Source organism: Chelonoidis abingdonii, chromosome 26, assembly GCF_003597395.2.
Source record: "Chelonoidis abingdonii isolate Lonesome George chromosome 26, CheloAbing_2.0, whole genome shotgun sequence".
In the NCBI taxonomy this organism is placed as follows: Eukaryota; Metazoa; Chordata; order Testudines; family Testudinidae; genus Chelonoidis; species Chelonoidis abingdonii.
Genome location: NC_133794.1, coordinates 5,074,618 through 5,090,097, shown reverse-complemented (window position 1 = coordinate 5,090,097; position 15,480 = coordinate 5,074,618). Strand labels below are relative to the sequence as shown.

General features: G+C 52.2%; 1 protein-coding gene across 3 annotated transcripts; it reads left to right on the top strand.

Annotated features, from left to right (window-relative positions):
* Window positions 1-3,027: 3,027 nt before the first annotated feature.
* Window positions 3,028-15,136, top strand: LOC116824820 (tetraspanin-1-like). 3 transcript variants are annotated; one of them, XM_032780384.2, is made up of 9 exons: window positions 3,028-5,973; window positions 6,279-6,308; window positions 6,900-6,966; window positions 7,181-7,387; window positions 10,065-10,139; window positions 11,317-11,424; window positions 11,990-12,130; window positions 12,731-12,814; window positions 14,136-15,136. In XM_032780384.2, exons 3-9 carry the CDS (start codon window positions 6,910-6,912, stop codon window positions 14,190-14,192), a joined length of 729 nt encoding a protein of 242 aa, XP_032636275.1. In that variant the 5' UTR covers window positions 3,028-5,973; window positions 6,279-6,308; window positions 6,900-6,909; the 3' UTR covers window positions 14,193-15,136. The 3 variants fall into 3 exon arrangements, with proteins under 3 accessions (XP_032636275.1, XP_032636276.1, XP_032636274.1); XM_032780385.2 differs by lacking the exon at window positions 6,279-6,308; XM_032780383.2 differs by lacking the exons at window positions 3,028-5,973; window positions 6,279-6,308 and having other exon boundaries at window positions 6,819-6,966.
* The last annotated feature ends 344 nt before the right edge of the window (window positions 15,137-15,480 follow it).

Sequence of the window (15,480 nt, the reverse complement as noted above, 5' to 3'; positions counted from 1 at the left end):
AGACAGACCGACTGACCGACTGACTGAGGGGTGTCTGGGGACAGACAGACAGACCGACCGAGGGCTGTCTGGGGACAGGGGGATCTATGTGAAGAGCTCTGGGAAGCTCGTCTCTTTCACCACCAGCAGTTGGTCCAATACAAGGCCCTCACCCCTTGTCTTTCTGGACGGGTCGGTCAATTCCTTTCCTGCACTGAAATGAAATCCAGCCCTTTGACCGCTCTCTGGATGAGCAATCCCACAGTCATGAGTCACCTTTGACAACCCTTGCCATGCCCTCTCTGGGCCTCAGCTTCCCCAGCTGTAAAGTGGGAATAATAATCCTTTCTCCCACCTTTTGTCTGTTCAGACTGTGAGCTTTTCTGAGCAGGGGCTGACTCTCTCTCTGTGGCTGCACAGCACCTGTGGTATGGGGCCCCGGTCTCGGTTGGGGTCTGGGTGGCACCCGACATGACGGGGCCCTGATATCGGTCGGGGTCTGGGCAGCACCTGGCACGACGGGGCCCCAATCTTGGTCAGGGTCTGGGCAGCGCCCAGCATGACAGGGCCCCGATCTCAGTTGGGGTCTGGGCAGCGCCCGGCGCAACAGGGCCCCGATCTTGGCTGGGGTCTCAGCCAGGTCCTGGCGGTGTTACCATAACACAGATAAAAATAGGTGGGGTTTTCCAAAGCTCCTCTACCCAAGTGCCATTGGCTCTGGGTAACCTCCCCTGAATGCCTGCGCTCCCCGCGGGCTCGAGGGAACTCCACTCCACGTTCCCCTGGGCCGATATCTGGCTGGGCCCAAAGCCCCACGGAAAGCCCTGCCCTAGCCTCGGGAAACAAAGCGTTAAAGCTGCGGCCTGGTGTACAAGCCAGTTGCATGTATTCCCCTCCCCCTGCCCGGCTGGGAGTTCAGGCGGGATCAGGTGGGGAGGGCGATGAAGTCCCAGAAGCAGGCGCAACCCCAGCACAGAGAGCAGAGCTTGAACCACAGAGCCGCAGCTCACCGTCGTGCGGCAGGTGGGGAGCCACACCCTGTGGAAAGGAGACACACACCCACACCCACACACACACACACACACACACACTCACCCGCACACAGAGCAAACTTCTCAGCCACCCCTCCAAGAGGTAAGAGCTTTATGAATGGCCAATACCTGCATTTCTCTTGCTTGTGTAGCCAGGTCCTTTGCTGTAGCTTGGGGAAATCAATGGAGTGGTGCCCGTCTCACGCCAGCCGAGGATTTGGCCCCAGGAGATCCAGGCCTGGGATGGTGCCGCTTGGCTCATCCCTTGTCTGGATTGTCCTGCCCAAGGGATAAGGATCTGGAGGGCCTGGGCTCCAAGGGGCTGGCAGGGCCGATGGCGCTTCGTGTCCCACCTGGGCGCTGGGCTGAAGAGCGTGTCAGGGTCCAAGCTGGCCCGATGGTGCTGCTGTCTGTTCTCCCCTCCAGTCGCCAGCCCGCAAGGGCAGCAGGGGATTCTGCCGTGGGGAGCGCCCGGATTCCGGCCTCCCGCGGCTCTGACTCTGGAGTCGCTCCCCCGAAGCCGGCGAATTCGGGAGAGGGGCGAAGCTGGCCGAGAGGGGGCATCCGGCCCCGCTGCTGCGACAGGCGAGGAGGGCAGAGGCCAGGCTGGCTGGCAGCGATGCCCAAGTCTGCACTCGTGGGTACGCCTGCGTGCTAAGGGCCTGCTCTAAGTGGTTTCTATCCCCCCCGCCCCCGTTCGTTCCAGTCCAGGCGGGCACCTTCCATTAGCGCTAATGGCAGGAAGGCACCGGCAGCCCCGGGAGCTCTGCAAACCCCCCATGGGAGAGAGGGAGGCTTTGCACCCAGATCTGCAGCTGATGTCGGAACAAGTGTCACTCCATTGACTGCAACGCAGCCAGCTTACCCCAGCTGGGGTCCCGGCAGGTCGTGGTTAGATCCAGTGCCCCTGACACATCAGACCCTTTCCAGCTTGGTTCTGCCCACCCTGTTTTTTACCCCCGAGGCGGGTTGGATGGAAGGAGGGTTCTTGTCGCTCCAGGAACACTTGCCTCGGCTGCTCCCTCCTCCCAGGGAGACGTGATCTGATGATCACGACCTAATCGGGCTTCCTAGTGCAAGTGGCTGGAGAATCACTGGGGCCAGGACCCTCTGGCAGGCTTCTGAATCGTACCAGAAGCCAAATGTGTGCATGCACATGCATGTGTGTGTGTGCATTTACACATGTGTGCATGTGTGCGAATGTGTGTATGTGTGTGTGCAGGCATGTGTGCATGTGTGTGTGTGCAGGCGCGCATGTGTGCATGTGTATGTGTGTGCAGGGATGTGTGTGCAGGTGTGTGTGTGTGCAGGTGTGTGTGTGCGTGCATGTGTGTGTGTGCAGGCATGTGCGTGTGCAGACACGTGTGTGCATGTGTGCACGCGCAGGTGTGTGCGCGCGCAGGTGTGCATGTGTGTGCAGGCATGTGTGTGTGCATGTGTATGTAGGTGCGTGTGAGCGCGTGTGTGTGCAGGGGTGTGTGTGTGTGTACACAGTGTGCTGTGGTCCCTCACCAAAGGCTCTCAAGCAAAGTGAGCTGTTATGGGATAAGAGGGAAGCTGCTTTCATGGATGGGAAACTGGTTACAAGACAGGAGACAAAAGGCAGGAATAGCTGGTCAGTTTTCACAATGGAGAGAGGTAAATGGTGGTGTCCCCCAGGGTCTGTACTGGGCCCAGTCCTAGTCAACATATTCATAAATGATCTGGAAAAAGAGGTAAACAGTGAGATGTCAAATTTTGCTGATGATACAAAACTACTCAAGATAGTTAAGTCCCAGGCAGACTGTGAAGAGCTACAAAGGGATCTCACAAATCTGGGTGGCGAGGCAACAAAATGGCAGATGAAATTCAGTGTTGATAAATGCAAAGTAATGCACCTTGGAAAACATCATCCCAACTATACATGTAAAATGATGGGATCTAAATTAGCTGTTACCACTCAAGAGAGATCTTGGAGTCATTGTGGAGAGTTCTCTGAAAACATCCACTCAATGTGCAGCAGAGTCAAAAAAGCGAACAGAATGTTGGGAATCATTAAGAAAGGGAGAGATAATAAGACAGAAAATATCCTATTGCCTCTATATAAATCCATGGTATGTCTACATCTTGAATACTGCGTGCAGATGTGGTCGCCCCATCTCAAAAAAGATATATTGGAACTGGAAAAGGTTCAGAAAAGGGGAACAGAAATGATTCGGGGGATGGAACGGCTGCTGTATGAGGAGAGATTAATAAGACTGGGACTTTTCAGCTTGGAAAAGAGACAAAGGGGGGATATGATTGAGGTCTATGAAATCATGGCTGGGGTGGAGAAAGTAAACAGGGAAGTGTTATTTACTCCTCATAACACAAGAACTAGGGGTCACCAATGAAATTAACAGGCAGCAGGTTTAAAGCAAACACAAGGAAGTGTTTCTTCACACAATGCACAGTCAACCTGTGGAACTCTTTGCCACAGGATGTTGTGAAGCCCAAGAGTATAACAGGGTTAAAAAAATAATTAGAGAAGCTCACGGAGGATAGGTCCATCAATGGGTATTAAGCAGGCTGGGCAGGGATGGTGTCCCCACCTCTGTTTGCCAGAAGCTGGTAATGAGCCACAGGGGATGGATCTCTTGATGATTCCCTGTTCTGTTCACTCCCTCTGGGGCACCTGGCATTGGCCACTGTTGGAAGACAGGGTACTGGGCTAGATGGACCTTTGGTCTGACCCAGTCTGGCTGTTTTTATGTTATCAACAGAGGGGCCAGTGCTTTCTGGCGGGGTGTGTGGGGCAGGAGAGCAAAGGGTGAAACTGCAACATCGGCAGGAGATTTCCTGCAAACCTGAAATCTGACCCAGTTTGCAAAAATGCTGGGTCTCTATAGATGTGTAGTTCCCAACATGCAGCTCTGCCAGTTCCTCGCAATCCTGACCCGCAGACCCCTAGTATCCCAGCCCTGGGCTCCCCCTCGCAGCTCTGCCAGTGCCCCTCACTCCTTACCCGCACTCCCTGCTATCCCAGCCCTGGGCTCCCCCCCGCAACAGCTCTGCCCATGCCCCTCACTCCCGACCTGCAGCCCCCTGCTATTCCAGCCCTGGCCTCCCTGCGTAGCTTTACCTGTGGCCTCACTCCTGACACTCTAGCACTGTGGACAATAGATTTATCCTTGCCCCCCGCCAGTGAGGGTTACCCCTATTTCACAGATGGGGAAACTGAGGCATGGGGCAGGCGTGACTTGCCTGCGTTTCTGTGCCTGCTTTGAATGCAAGTCTCACCAGCGGAGTGCTGGGCTCCTGCTGCAGATGGAGCTTCAGGGCCAGCCATCAGCACCCACATGTCTCTGCCGATGCCCCTCAACTCCAGCCCTCAGCCCCCTGCAGTCCCAGCGCTGCAGACCACACACAAGAGAGGGAAGGTGCTTCCTGGCTGAACAGGGAGTCGGGCTGACCCTGCTGGACAGGTTTCAGTGCCCCACCCTGGGGCCCCTGAGCTCTCCTACCTGGAGGCTGCCGTTAGCGGAACCCCCAAGATACAGGGGTGTGGGCGGTTCCCAGCCGATTGGCTGCTGCTAGGCAACAGCCTCAGCTGCAGGGAAACAAGGGGCTAGGAGAAGATGCTGCAGAGGTGGCCTTAGGGAGCAGCAGTGCAGGGAGGAGCCTGTAGCTGCAGGGCAGGTTGTCCCATTGCTGCTGGGAGACGGGTGAGGCCTTGCTCCAGTTTGATCTGGCCAATCCTTCGTGGGAGCCGTGAGCTGGGTGGATGTTGGATGTGATGAGTCTGGAAGGCTCAGCAGCCCCTGTTCCCAGGCTCACTCTGACTCAGTATCCACAGCATGGGCTGGGGTGGCACGGCCACCAACGGCTTGTGCACAGTCTTGTGGGCTGGAAAGGAGGGAAGCCTGAGAACCGCTGAACTGGCAGCGGAGTCACTGAGACGTGTCACCCTGAGACCTCCCCACCCCTTCTTCCCGGCTCAGTGACTTGCTTCTCCAGGCCCAGCCCCCTCTTTTATAGCTTCCACATTTCGGGGGGGGGCACCGCTTGGGAACCAGCCTGGCTCCTGAAGCAGTGAGAAGCTACCGAGCAAAGGTCCTTGCTGGCCCCAGCCCGGGGCACCCTGTGACGTGAGCCCAGTGCCAAGGAGCCATGGCGGGAGGAGGGGCCCAACTGTCTCATTGCGGCCGAACGAGACCCCACGGCCGGAGCCAAAGCTGGACAATTCAGACTGGAAAGAAAAGGCAGATTTTGAACCGGGGGTGGGGGGGAATTAGCCATTGGAGCAGCTGCCCCACAGGGCCAGGGCAGATTCTCCATCATGTGCCCGCTGTCAGTCAAAACAGGACGTCCTTCCAAATCTAGCACAGCCAGACGTGAGGGGCTTGATGCAGGCATTGCGGGGTGAGTTTCTAGGCTTGCACGCCAGAGGGGGTCAGTGGGGGCATGGGCCAGTGCCCAGAGCAGGAGACTCGCGTGCTGCAGACTGGGGTTCTAGAACCCACGCAGCAACTGGCCTGGCACTGCTCTGCCTCAGTTTCCCCAGCTAGTTAATGAGATTGGCCTCATTTTGAGGAGCGCTTCGCAACCTACAACAGAGGAAGCTACATAAGAGTGAGATATTGTTCTCAATTGTCCCATCTGGCTTTAAAGCCTAGCAGCCGCCTTGATGGTGCTTTACTCCCGCTCTAGGGGGAAAGCGAGTCCCTCGCTGCTTTTTACTGCGGTTGCGCATTCGGTGGTGGGTTAACACATGACGTACCAACGTTCTGAGCCTATTACAGACATGAGCAGCTCGTGTGATCCGTGTTCACAGCTTCCTAGATCCCCAGGCCAGAAAGGACCATTGCGATCTTCTGGTCTGACCTCCTGGAGAACACAGACCTTGGGGATTCCCTCCATCCGTTCAGACCTGAAACAAACACCCACCCTGATCTAAAAACTGCCAGTGCTTTCAGTCCACTGGGACTCGGGGGAAGCTGGTCCAGTGGGTAATTACTCTCCCCAGGACAAATTTGCGCCTTATTGCCAGTCAGAACTGGTCTAGCTTCAACTTCCAGCCATTGGCTTTTGTTAGATTGAAGAATTCCCTGTAGCCAAATTTTGTCCCCCTGTGACCGAGTCACCCATAAACGGCTGGAGCTCCTGGAGGCTCTTGCCGTCAGCTGGTAAGATCCTCGAGGGATGATGTTCTAGACAGTTATAAGCCCTGGTTATAAGCGATGTCAGTGGGTTGACAATTGATGGACTATTTATGAAAACGTCTAACTGCCAGGTACTCATCTTTTATAGATTCCTTGTAAATTGGAAGCTGCATACAAGGTGTGATTACACTGCAACCTGACCAGGGGGGAAAAGTTATTTCATATCAGCGTCTGGAACGTGGCTGAGCCGCATTGTTCAGAAATTGTCACTGTGACCTTTCAAAAATCATGAGCTGTTGTTTTTTGTTTAAGTAGTTCTCTGGGGATCTGTTTCTTTGCCTTCCGTTTGTTGAGTCTTCGAGGGTCACATCTGCAAACTTCTCTCTGCAGCTGGGAGAGCTAGAAAGCTGTTTTCTCTTTTTTAAATGAAAACTGTGAGTCTCATAAAATCACCTGACTCCAGCGGCTGAGGCTTTAAGAAAAACCCCAAATATAGTGAGAGATGGCAACACTATAAACAGTGGGGAAAAAACACATCTCTGTCCCCTGTGTGGTCAGCTTCACCCCCAATCAGTCTGGGCCTGAGAAGGCTTTGCGCGGTCGGAGCGATAACTGTATTTATTGTATTACGGTAGTGCCCAGAGACTCACACCAAGACAGGGGGACCCCTGTAGTGCCAGGCGCTGCACAGCCCCCCACCCCAGCCCCTGACTGAGCAGGGCCATGCTGACCCCACGTCTTTACTGCCCCCTTTCTCCTTTCCGTGTAGGTGCTGGAAGATGGGCTGCTTCTCATTCCTGAAGCTGATGATGTTTGTGTTCAACGGCGTTATATTTGTGAGTAGGCAAAGCCCTGGCTGGTGGGCTGGGAGCTCTGATCCAGTGTGGAAGGGGAGGAGAAGGCCCTGCAGGCTGGGGGTAACCCTGGGAGCTGCAGTGCAGCCGGAGAAAGGAGCCTTGTGCAGAACGTGGCCCCGTACGGCCCTTTTCCACAGTGGGGAATGAAGGGAGGCTGCTTGCTGCTTACCAGCCTCTCTCCTCTCCCCCCCAGCTGAGCGGGTTGGCCGTGCTGGGCATTGGCATCTGGGTGAAGGTGGATGGAGGCTCCTTCGTGCAGATCCTGGGGGCTGCCGCGCCCCAGCTGATGCAGCTGATCAACGTGGGGTACCTGTGCATCACTGTCGGCACCTTCCTGCTGCTTATGGGCTTCCTGGGCTGCTGCGGGGCCATGAAGGAGAGCAAGTGCATGCTGCTGCTGGTAGGGCTGCAGAACAACAGGGAAGGGTTGGGGGCCAACGGACAGAGCACTGACCTGGGATCCAGGAGTCTCCGACCCTCAGGCCAGCCAGCTCCCCTCTGTGCTTCTTCTCCCCAGTACGCAGTGGGGATAACAGCCAGACCTGCCTTTGCGCATCAAGTGCTCCTGGGCAGAGGAGTTGTTAAGGGGGTTGGCTAGGACACAGGACATTTTATTTCCGATTCTGGCTTTGTCCCAGACTCCGAGTGACCTTGGGCACAGCACCCCTCCGTGCCTCAGTTTAACAATGGGGAAGTAGGTCGTGGCAACTTCTGCCAAACCAGTTTCGTCTTTGTTGGAATCCTGGGCGAGGGTAGACAGGAGTAGGGGCAGGACCTTGGGAGCCAGGAACCAAAGCCCGGGGTCAGAGAAGCTGAACAGCAAACCCAGGGTTTGAGTCTTGAGTCAAGCCGAGGGGCAGATCCAGAGATGGAGTCCAGGCCAAGGGCCAGCGCCCGGTATCAGCCTTGGGGTTCCAGGGATCGGGCGGGAGACAGGTTGGCGCCAAGGTCAATACCGATTGTACAGAGGCAGAGAAGCAGAATCATCACATTGTTATCCTCTGGGTGCTTCCTGGGATGCCCAGGGGCTTACGGAGGATCAAGGAGCTGATCAGGGATTGTTAAACCAACGGTCAGCTGGCTTTCTCGGGGCAGACCATCCAATGGTGTGCATCCTCTGGGGCTTGCAGATTGCCAGGTAGACAGGCTATGAAGCATGAGGCGGTGGCTGGCTGATCACTCTGCAGGCCTGGATTTGAGTCCCACCATGGAAACCAGTGACATATTTCCCACAAAATGATTTTGCCAGATCATCCACCCGCTCTACCTCACCCCTGCTATCTCTCCCAGTTGGAAGGTGGGAACATTTCCCTCTCAAGGTTTTTTTGGACATTTTCACCCCCAGAATTCCCACTGCTGTTGGAAATGTTCAGGTTTTCGCTGGTGTGGGGTGGGAGAATTGGTTTTCAGCAACTGGTGTTTTGTGGCTTTGAGAAATGTCAGGTTTTGATAGAAAAATACCAGAACTTTTTGTGGGAAGGAGGTGGATGAAAACCTGAAATATTTCTAAGAAACATTTGATGAAAATGTACAAAATTTTTTCAAAATTTCCAGGGGAAAAATATAATTTCCCAGCTAGCTCTGAGCTCAGACTCTTCCAAAAGTTGGTATCTCCGTAGCTAACACCGGACCACTCACTATCTCCCCTAGGGGCTGGAACCCAGATTTACAAGGTAGTTCAGAAGCAGATTCCTAGATGCTAAAGCCAGAAGGGACCATTGTGATCCTCCAGCCCGATCTCCTGTATAATACAGGCTGAACAACCTTTCCCAACTCAATTCCTGTTTGAGTGAGAGCAGATCTTTTAGAAAAACATCCTGTCTTGATTTGAACACTGCCAGCGAGGGCGAAGCTGCCCAGCTCTTCGGAACTTGTTCGAATGGTTAATTACCCTCCCGGTTAATAACCTGCACTTTATTTCCAGTCTGAATCAGTCTAGCTTCGACTTCCAGCCACTGGACCTTGTTAGACCTTTGTCAGCTGGATTGCTGAGCCCATTAATAAAACAGGCACTTACTGGAATGTAGAAAGTGCCTCAGTGAGTTGGATGCCTAATTCCCATTGGCTCTGCATCTTCAGTGCCTCAATACCCAAATCTGGCCCTTGGCTGCTGGCAGGGTTCCCTCCCCACTCTGAGCTCTGGGGTACAGATGTGGGGACCCACATGAAAGACCCCCTAAGCTTATATTCCACCAGCTTAGGTTAAAAACTTCCCCAAGGCACAAATTCCTTACCCTGGGATGGTATCGCTGTCACCACCAAGTGAGTTAGACAAAGATTCAGGCAAAGGACCACCTGGAGTTCCTGTTTCCCCAAAATATCCTCCCAAGCCCCTTTACCCCCCTTCCTGGGAAGGCTTGAGAGCAAACAAGGTGAGCACAGACCAGCTCCTTGGGTTTTTATAACACTAAAAACCAATCAGGTTCTTAAAAGCAGAACTTTATTATAAAGAAAAAGTAAAAGAAGCACCTCTGTAAAATCAGGATGGAAGGTAATTTTACAGGGTAATCAGATTCAAAACACAGAGGATTCCCCTCTAGGCAAAACTTTAAAGTTACAAAAAAACAAACAAACCAGGAATAAACCTCCCTTTTAGCATAGGGAAAATTCACAAGCTAAAACAAAAGATAATCTAACGCATTTCCTTGCTATTACTTACAATTTGTAATCTTAGATACTTAGTTCAGGTCTGGCTTGCGGAGATGTATTTTCCCTGCCCTGGTTCCTCGCTGTCCCGGAGAGAACACCCACAGAGAGCACAAAACAAAAACTTTCCCCCACCGATTTGAAAATATCTTCTCCCCTTGTTGGTCCTTTTGGTCAGGTGCCAACCAGGTTATGTGAGCTTTCCAGGTAAAGGAGGGATTTTATGCTACCCTTAGCTGTATGTTCATGACAGCCGTGTAGGTCCGTTGCTGACCGTGACCACCTGCGAGCCATCACACCTGGTACTGGCAGAAGCAGCAGCTCTTGCCTGAAGCCCCTTTACTCCAGCCCCCCGGGATGGCTCCTGCAAAGGGGGAGGTCTCTGTGCTGGGCACAGGCGGCTTTTGATCTTGGTCTCTCTCTGTCTCCAGTTCTTTGTCATTATCCTGATTCTCTTCATCGCTGAGGTTGCAGGGGCTGTCGTAGTCCTCGCTTTCTCTTCCGTGGTAAGTTAAAGGCTGGGCTTTGAGAACATCCAAGCTGCCAGCCTGGGGCAGATCAGAGTCCATGCAGTCCAGGATCCTGTCTCCACCACTGCCCAGGGAGTGTTCAGAACAGAGCAGTTCGGTGAGCCGCCGCTGTCTTCCACTCCCGGCTTCTGGCGTTGAGTCAGAGCCCCACGGGCTGGGAGCTGTTCGACTGCTCTCCTCCCCCTCGAAAACAGGACCCAGGGGGATCCTGCTAAGGGAGGTGGAAAGTCCCGGGAGTGAGGATTCCTGGGTTCTCTCCTGCAGCACCTCTGGGGCCCTGGCCTAGACTTGTCTCCCTATATGTTGTAAATAACCATGTAAATAACAAGGCTTTGTACTCGCTGAGCCTAGAGGCAGCTGAGTGAGCCACTGAACAGAAATTGTTTTAAATATTGGTTTGGGTTTGGATGGGTTTTTTTACCCTTTTGGGGTTTATTTGGGGTTTTTTTGGTTAAATTTAATTAAACGTAGAAATGAAATGTTTTGACTTTTTAGGAGACCCCCCCTGCTCTTTTTTTTTTGGCTGAAACTATGCAGCAAATTCAACCAAAACTGCATTTTTGGCCAATAAGCATGCCCAATAATAATTTGTCCCACTCCAATCCCAATGACTTTTCCCTGAGTCAACATTTAAAACCCCTGTCAAAACACAAGATCAAGGGGACACTGACTGGAATCGAAAGGTGGCAACCTCAAGATTGATCGATAGAAATATGTTTTCACACAACATGCTATTGGTCTGCGGAACTTTCTGCCACTGGATGGTGCTTAGGCTGAGAACATAGCAAAATTCAGAGAGGGACTGGATGATAACATGCCTACGAGCAGCAGAGTTGTGATAGTTAATGCAAATAAAGGGTTCTGGGAAGGAAATTGATCTTATACCTTCCTCTGACGGATGTAACTTTGGCCACTGTCAGAGATGGGATATTGCATTAGATGGACCATGGGTCCGATCCAGGCAGGCCGTCCCTGGGTTAAGCAAAGAGAAGATAAAGCTATAAAACACTAGTCTGCCCGTGTGCCTCCTGAGGGCTGGTGTGGTCATTGCACTGGGAGTTGTTTTGTTGGTCTGCAAAACTCAATAAAGGAAAAACCAAACAGCTCCTGAAAGACAAGGTGGTGCCAATCTGTGCATGTCTCTGGGTTCCAGGCTGATATATTCATTGAGCACCTGAAAAACTGGGCTGTGAAAACCTTACGAGAGGATTACGGGAGGCAGGATGATGTGACTGCAATCTGGGACACAACCATGAAGGAGGTGAGCAGCGCACATTTCGGCATTCCCCCTGGAAGAGATGGATTTGGCCAGCTGATCATGGGGGGCAGGGAGAATTCCACCAGCAGTGTGGGGGGTGGAGGGGAGAGGAAGCTCCATGCTGGAAGGCCCTGATTCAGCAAAGCACATTAGCACACATCTAACTCCAGTGGGACTTGAGCACATGGTTGAAGTTAAGCACCTGCAGAGGCACCTCTTACATCACTCCTAGGGCTTCTGTGCTCTGGATAGTCTAAGCTGGGCCATTGGGGAGCTGGAAGGATCATTAGCTGCATTTTCCAGATGGGGAAACTGAGGAACAGAATCTTGCCCTGGGTCACCCAGGGACTCTACAGCTGAGCTAGGAACTGAATATAGATCTCCTGCGTCCCGGCCAAGCTGAAATGCAAAGCCACCCACTTCCATTAGCAATCTGGCCTATGTGATTCACTTTCAGGGCAGGGCAAGGTTTTTACAACACTGCCTTTGTAAACAGCCGCATCCTCCCAGCAGTCAAACTGTCTAAAACGTAGCTGTGGCTGTAAACCAACTGGCATTCTCATTCTAGCTGAAGTGCTGTGGCTTCAACAACTACAAGGATTTCAACAGCTCCTACTTCTACCAAACTCACAGCCAGACTTATCCCACGGGCTGCTGCCTGCCGCCCAAGCATGAATGCCTGGAATCTGAACTGGACAGCACCAAGCAGGTAAGGAAGAGAGCTTAGCAAGGTATTTGCCATAGGAGTGGTGCTGTGGCGCTGACATACGTGGTCTTCCAAATTCTTCTTTTTTTAGCATCCTGAGCAAGTTTTCAGTCTTGGGAAGAAATTCTGTGTTCTTCTTTTTGGGTTAGCAAGACTCTGGGTAGAGTTTGCTGTCTGCCTCGGGCTCTGATTCATCAGTTCTTGAGGCAGAGTTGCTCCCAGAAAAACTGATTGGATTGAGATTCCAAGACAAAGGAATTGCCCTGCTTGCTGTCTGATCACCTCTATGAACTCTTCTGCTGGGAGATGCTGCATCTCCACTAGGAGGATTTGCTGATAAAGCTGCATAGCTCTATCAGCCAACCCTGTCTAGTATAGACCTGGCCTAAGAAGAAACTTTCCACAGGACAGTTTGTGGAACTGCCATTGGTTTTTCACACCAACAGAGCATCTGGCCTTAGGTTTGATATCACAATCACATCCCCAGTTAACGAGCTGCTATGGGCCGTTGCGGGGAGAGAAAGCCACTAGTGCCAAAAGGAGATGCACTGGCCCCATTGCCAGGACCCACTGTTGCATCTGTGATTCTCTTTCCCCTCCCAGGGTTGCTTGCATGAGTTCCAGACTTTCCTGAGCAGGAATGGGAAGATTGTTGGAGGGGTGGCGTTAGGAATCGGTGTGCTTGAGGTACGCTTGACGCTTTTGTGGCATACTCATGGGCTAGGACTCACGAGAACTGGCTCTGCTACTGTCTTGCTGGGTAACCTCTGGCAAGTAAGTCGCCCCACCACCACTCGCCCCTGCTCTGTGCCTTGGTTTCCCCACCTGTAAAAGGGGGGACAGTCATCTTTCCTTGGATCGTGCCCCTCGGCATCTTGGCTTGAAAAGTTCGGCCGTGTCAGGGCTCAGGCATGACATTGAGAAGCCGGGGTTATGGCGGGATAGGAATGAGAGGTATTGGAATAGCTGTTCGGGGAGTGGAGTTTAAACAGTCCCCAGCGTCACATCAGGCGTGAATGGCTATAATAGCTTGTGGGCCACTCCCATGAACTATGAGCCGAGAGCTGGAGAAATGCCTTCTTTGCAGTATCTTCACACTGCACCCTGAGCTCTGATTGCAGTTTGAGCCCAAACCTTGCTTCCGTCCAAGCACACATCAGTGTGACTTGGGTCAGCAACTGCTCAGGGCCAGGTCCCAGCACCCTGACAATGGGGGTGGTTCTGAGCCCGAGTCCTGCTGGGGCTCGGGTCCGAGCCCTGTCACTTTGCAGTGTGGACACAGCTCAAGCCAAATACCTGAGTCAGAAGGTCAACGGAGCGCAGTGTGGACATGCCAGCATGGCTGTGAGACCCGGGTCTAGCCTTGTAAACCCAGCTCGGACGCTCAAGTGCAGGCGTGGAAAGAGGCCCCAAGTCCAGGCCCTGCAGATCCGGGTTCACAATGCAGTGCGGATGCGGGGGATTCTCTGGCCTGTTATGCAGGATGTCAGACTAGAAGATCTAATGATCTATTACAGGGTGGCCAGCCTCAGCCTGAGAAGGAGCCAGAATTTACCCATGTACATTGCCAAAGAGCCACAGGAATAGTCAGCAGCCCCCCATCAGGTCTCCCCATCCCCAGCACCTCCTGCCCACCAGCAGCCCTGTCAATCAGTGCCTCCGCCTCCCTCCCTGCACCTCCTGATCAGCTGTTTCGTGGGGTGCAGGAAGCTCTGGGCGGAGAAGCGAGGGCAGGGCAGGGTCAGGGGAGGTGGCAGGAAGGGGTGGAGTGGGGGCAGGGCCTGTGACAGAGCCAAGGGTTGAGCAGTGAGCATCCTCTGGCCCACTGGAAAGTTGGTGCCTGTAGCTCCAGCCCCGGAGTCGGGTGCCTGTACAAGGAGCCGCATATTAACCTCTGAAGAGCCGCATGTGGCTCCGGAGCTGCAGGTTGGCCACCTCTTATCTATTATGATCTGAAAATCTATGAACTCTTTGTAAATGTCTCCCTCTTTGTTTCCTTGGTTCCCAGCTGGCAGCAATGGCCGTTTCCCTGGTTCTGTATTGTCAGATCGGGACGAATGCCTGAAAAACAAGATTTCCACCAGAAACACAAAACGTCTCTCCTGCCGTCCATAACGCCTCCTGCCTTTGCATCTTCCTGGTGTTCACTGCGAGAGAAACCTAACTTTTCTTATTCATAACTAATCACTAATATTTCCTGTTAATCTGTAATAGCACTGAGCAATCAGACGGATACGATGCCAATGAGACTACAGTGAAAATTGGGATGGTATCTTTTCCATGCTATTTTTTGTGTATGTTTCAATGGTAAATTAGATCTGATTTGTTTTTCTTGTGTGCTCAACAAGAAATTAGCTTAAAGGTGGCAGTCTAAACATCTAAAAGCAGAGAATGAAACCAACATGCCCCCACCACGTGTTATTGTAGACCCTACCCAAAACACGCACTGACTGAGGATCACTTCTGTAGCTCTTACATTACTTCCTTTCATTTGTCACATGCTTTGAGCAGTGACACAGTGAGCCATGTTGACGTTTTAACGTACTGTCATTGCATCTGAGTTGCAATGAAAAGGGCAGGTCACCCCTTTCAGAGTGACTGATTCAGGCTCTCTGCAAACTCAGGCAGATGTCACTGCATTGGTTACTTCACATTTTGAAGGTTTTAATTGCAGCCATAACAGCTAGAGACTGGCTCCCTCCCTGCTTCTTTTAATGAAAACAGAGACTTGGGGGAATAATTATTAATTCCATTCATCCCTCTATACTCACTACAGCTTTAAACATGCCCGACAATCTGAGAAATACTTCAACGATGCACTTTTACTGATGTAGCACATCATAAACTTGAATTCTAATGAAATATTTCATGTCCCTTTTTCCTCCCCCCTTGTGTGTGTTTGGAAAAGATCAAGTCAACAATTTGTCACTGGTTTTCTGCACCCGACAATGTTTTTTCTGCCAATGTCTTGTATTTGTATAAATTAAATATCCATGATCTTTCTATGCAGATGTTGTTAGCTTGGCTATTGCGAGTGGCTGTTTGAAAGTGGCGGGGTTCAGGGTATAGCCGAGCTGGGTTTTGGAGGGAAAAAAAAGATTTCCCTTTGCTCATTTTGGAGTGAAATTCATCCTTGGGATTATGGACGCACACGATCTTAAATTCCCCAGGGGTGACTCCTATCCTTCTGGAATTCAATTATCTGATTAATTTCTCAAAGGAAGATGGGTTTTTTGTGCCTATTTATTGTTTGTGTTATGGTAGCACTCAGAGGTGCCCTGTACAAACAGTCCCTGGCCCCCAAAGATTCTAAAGAGACAAAGGAAGGAGAACTCCATTTTACAGATGGGGAA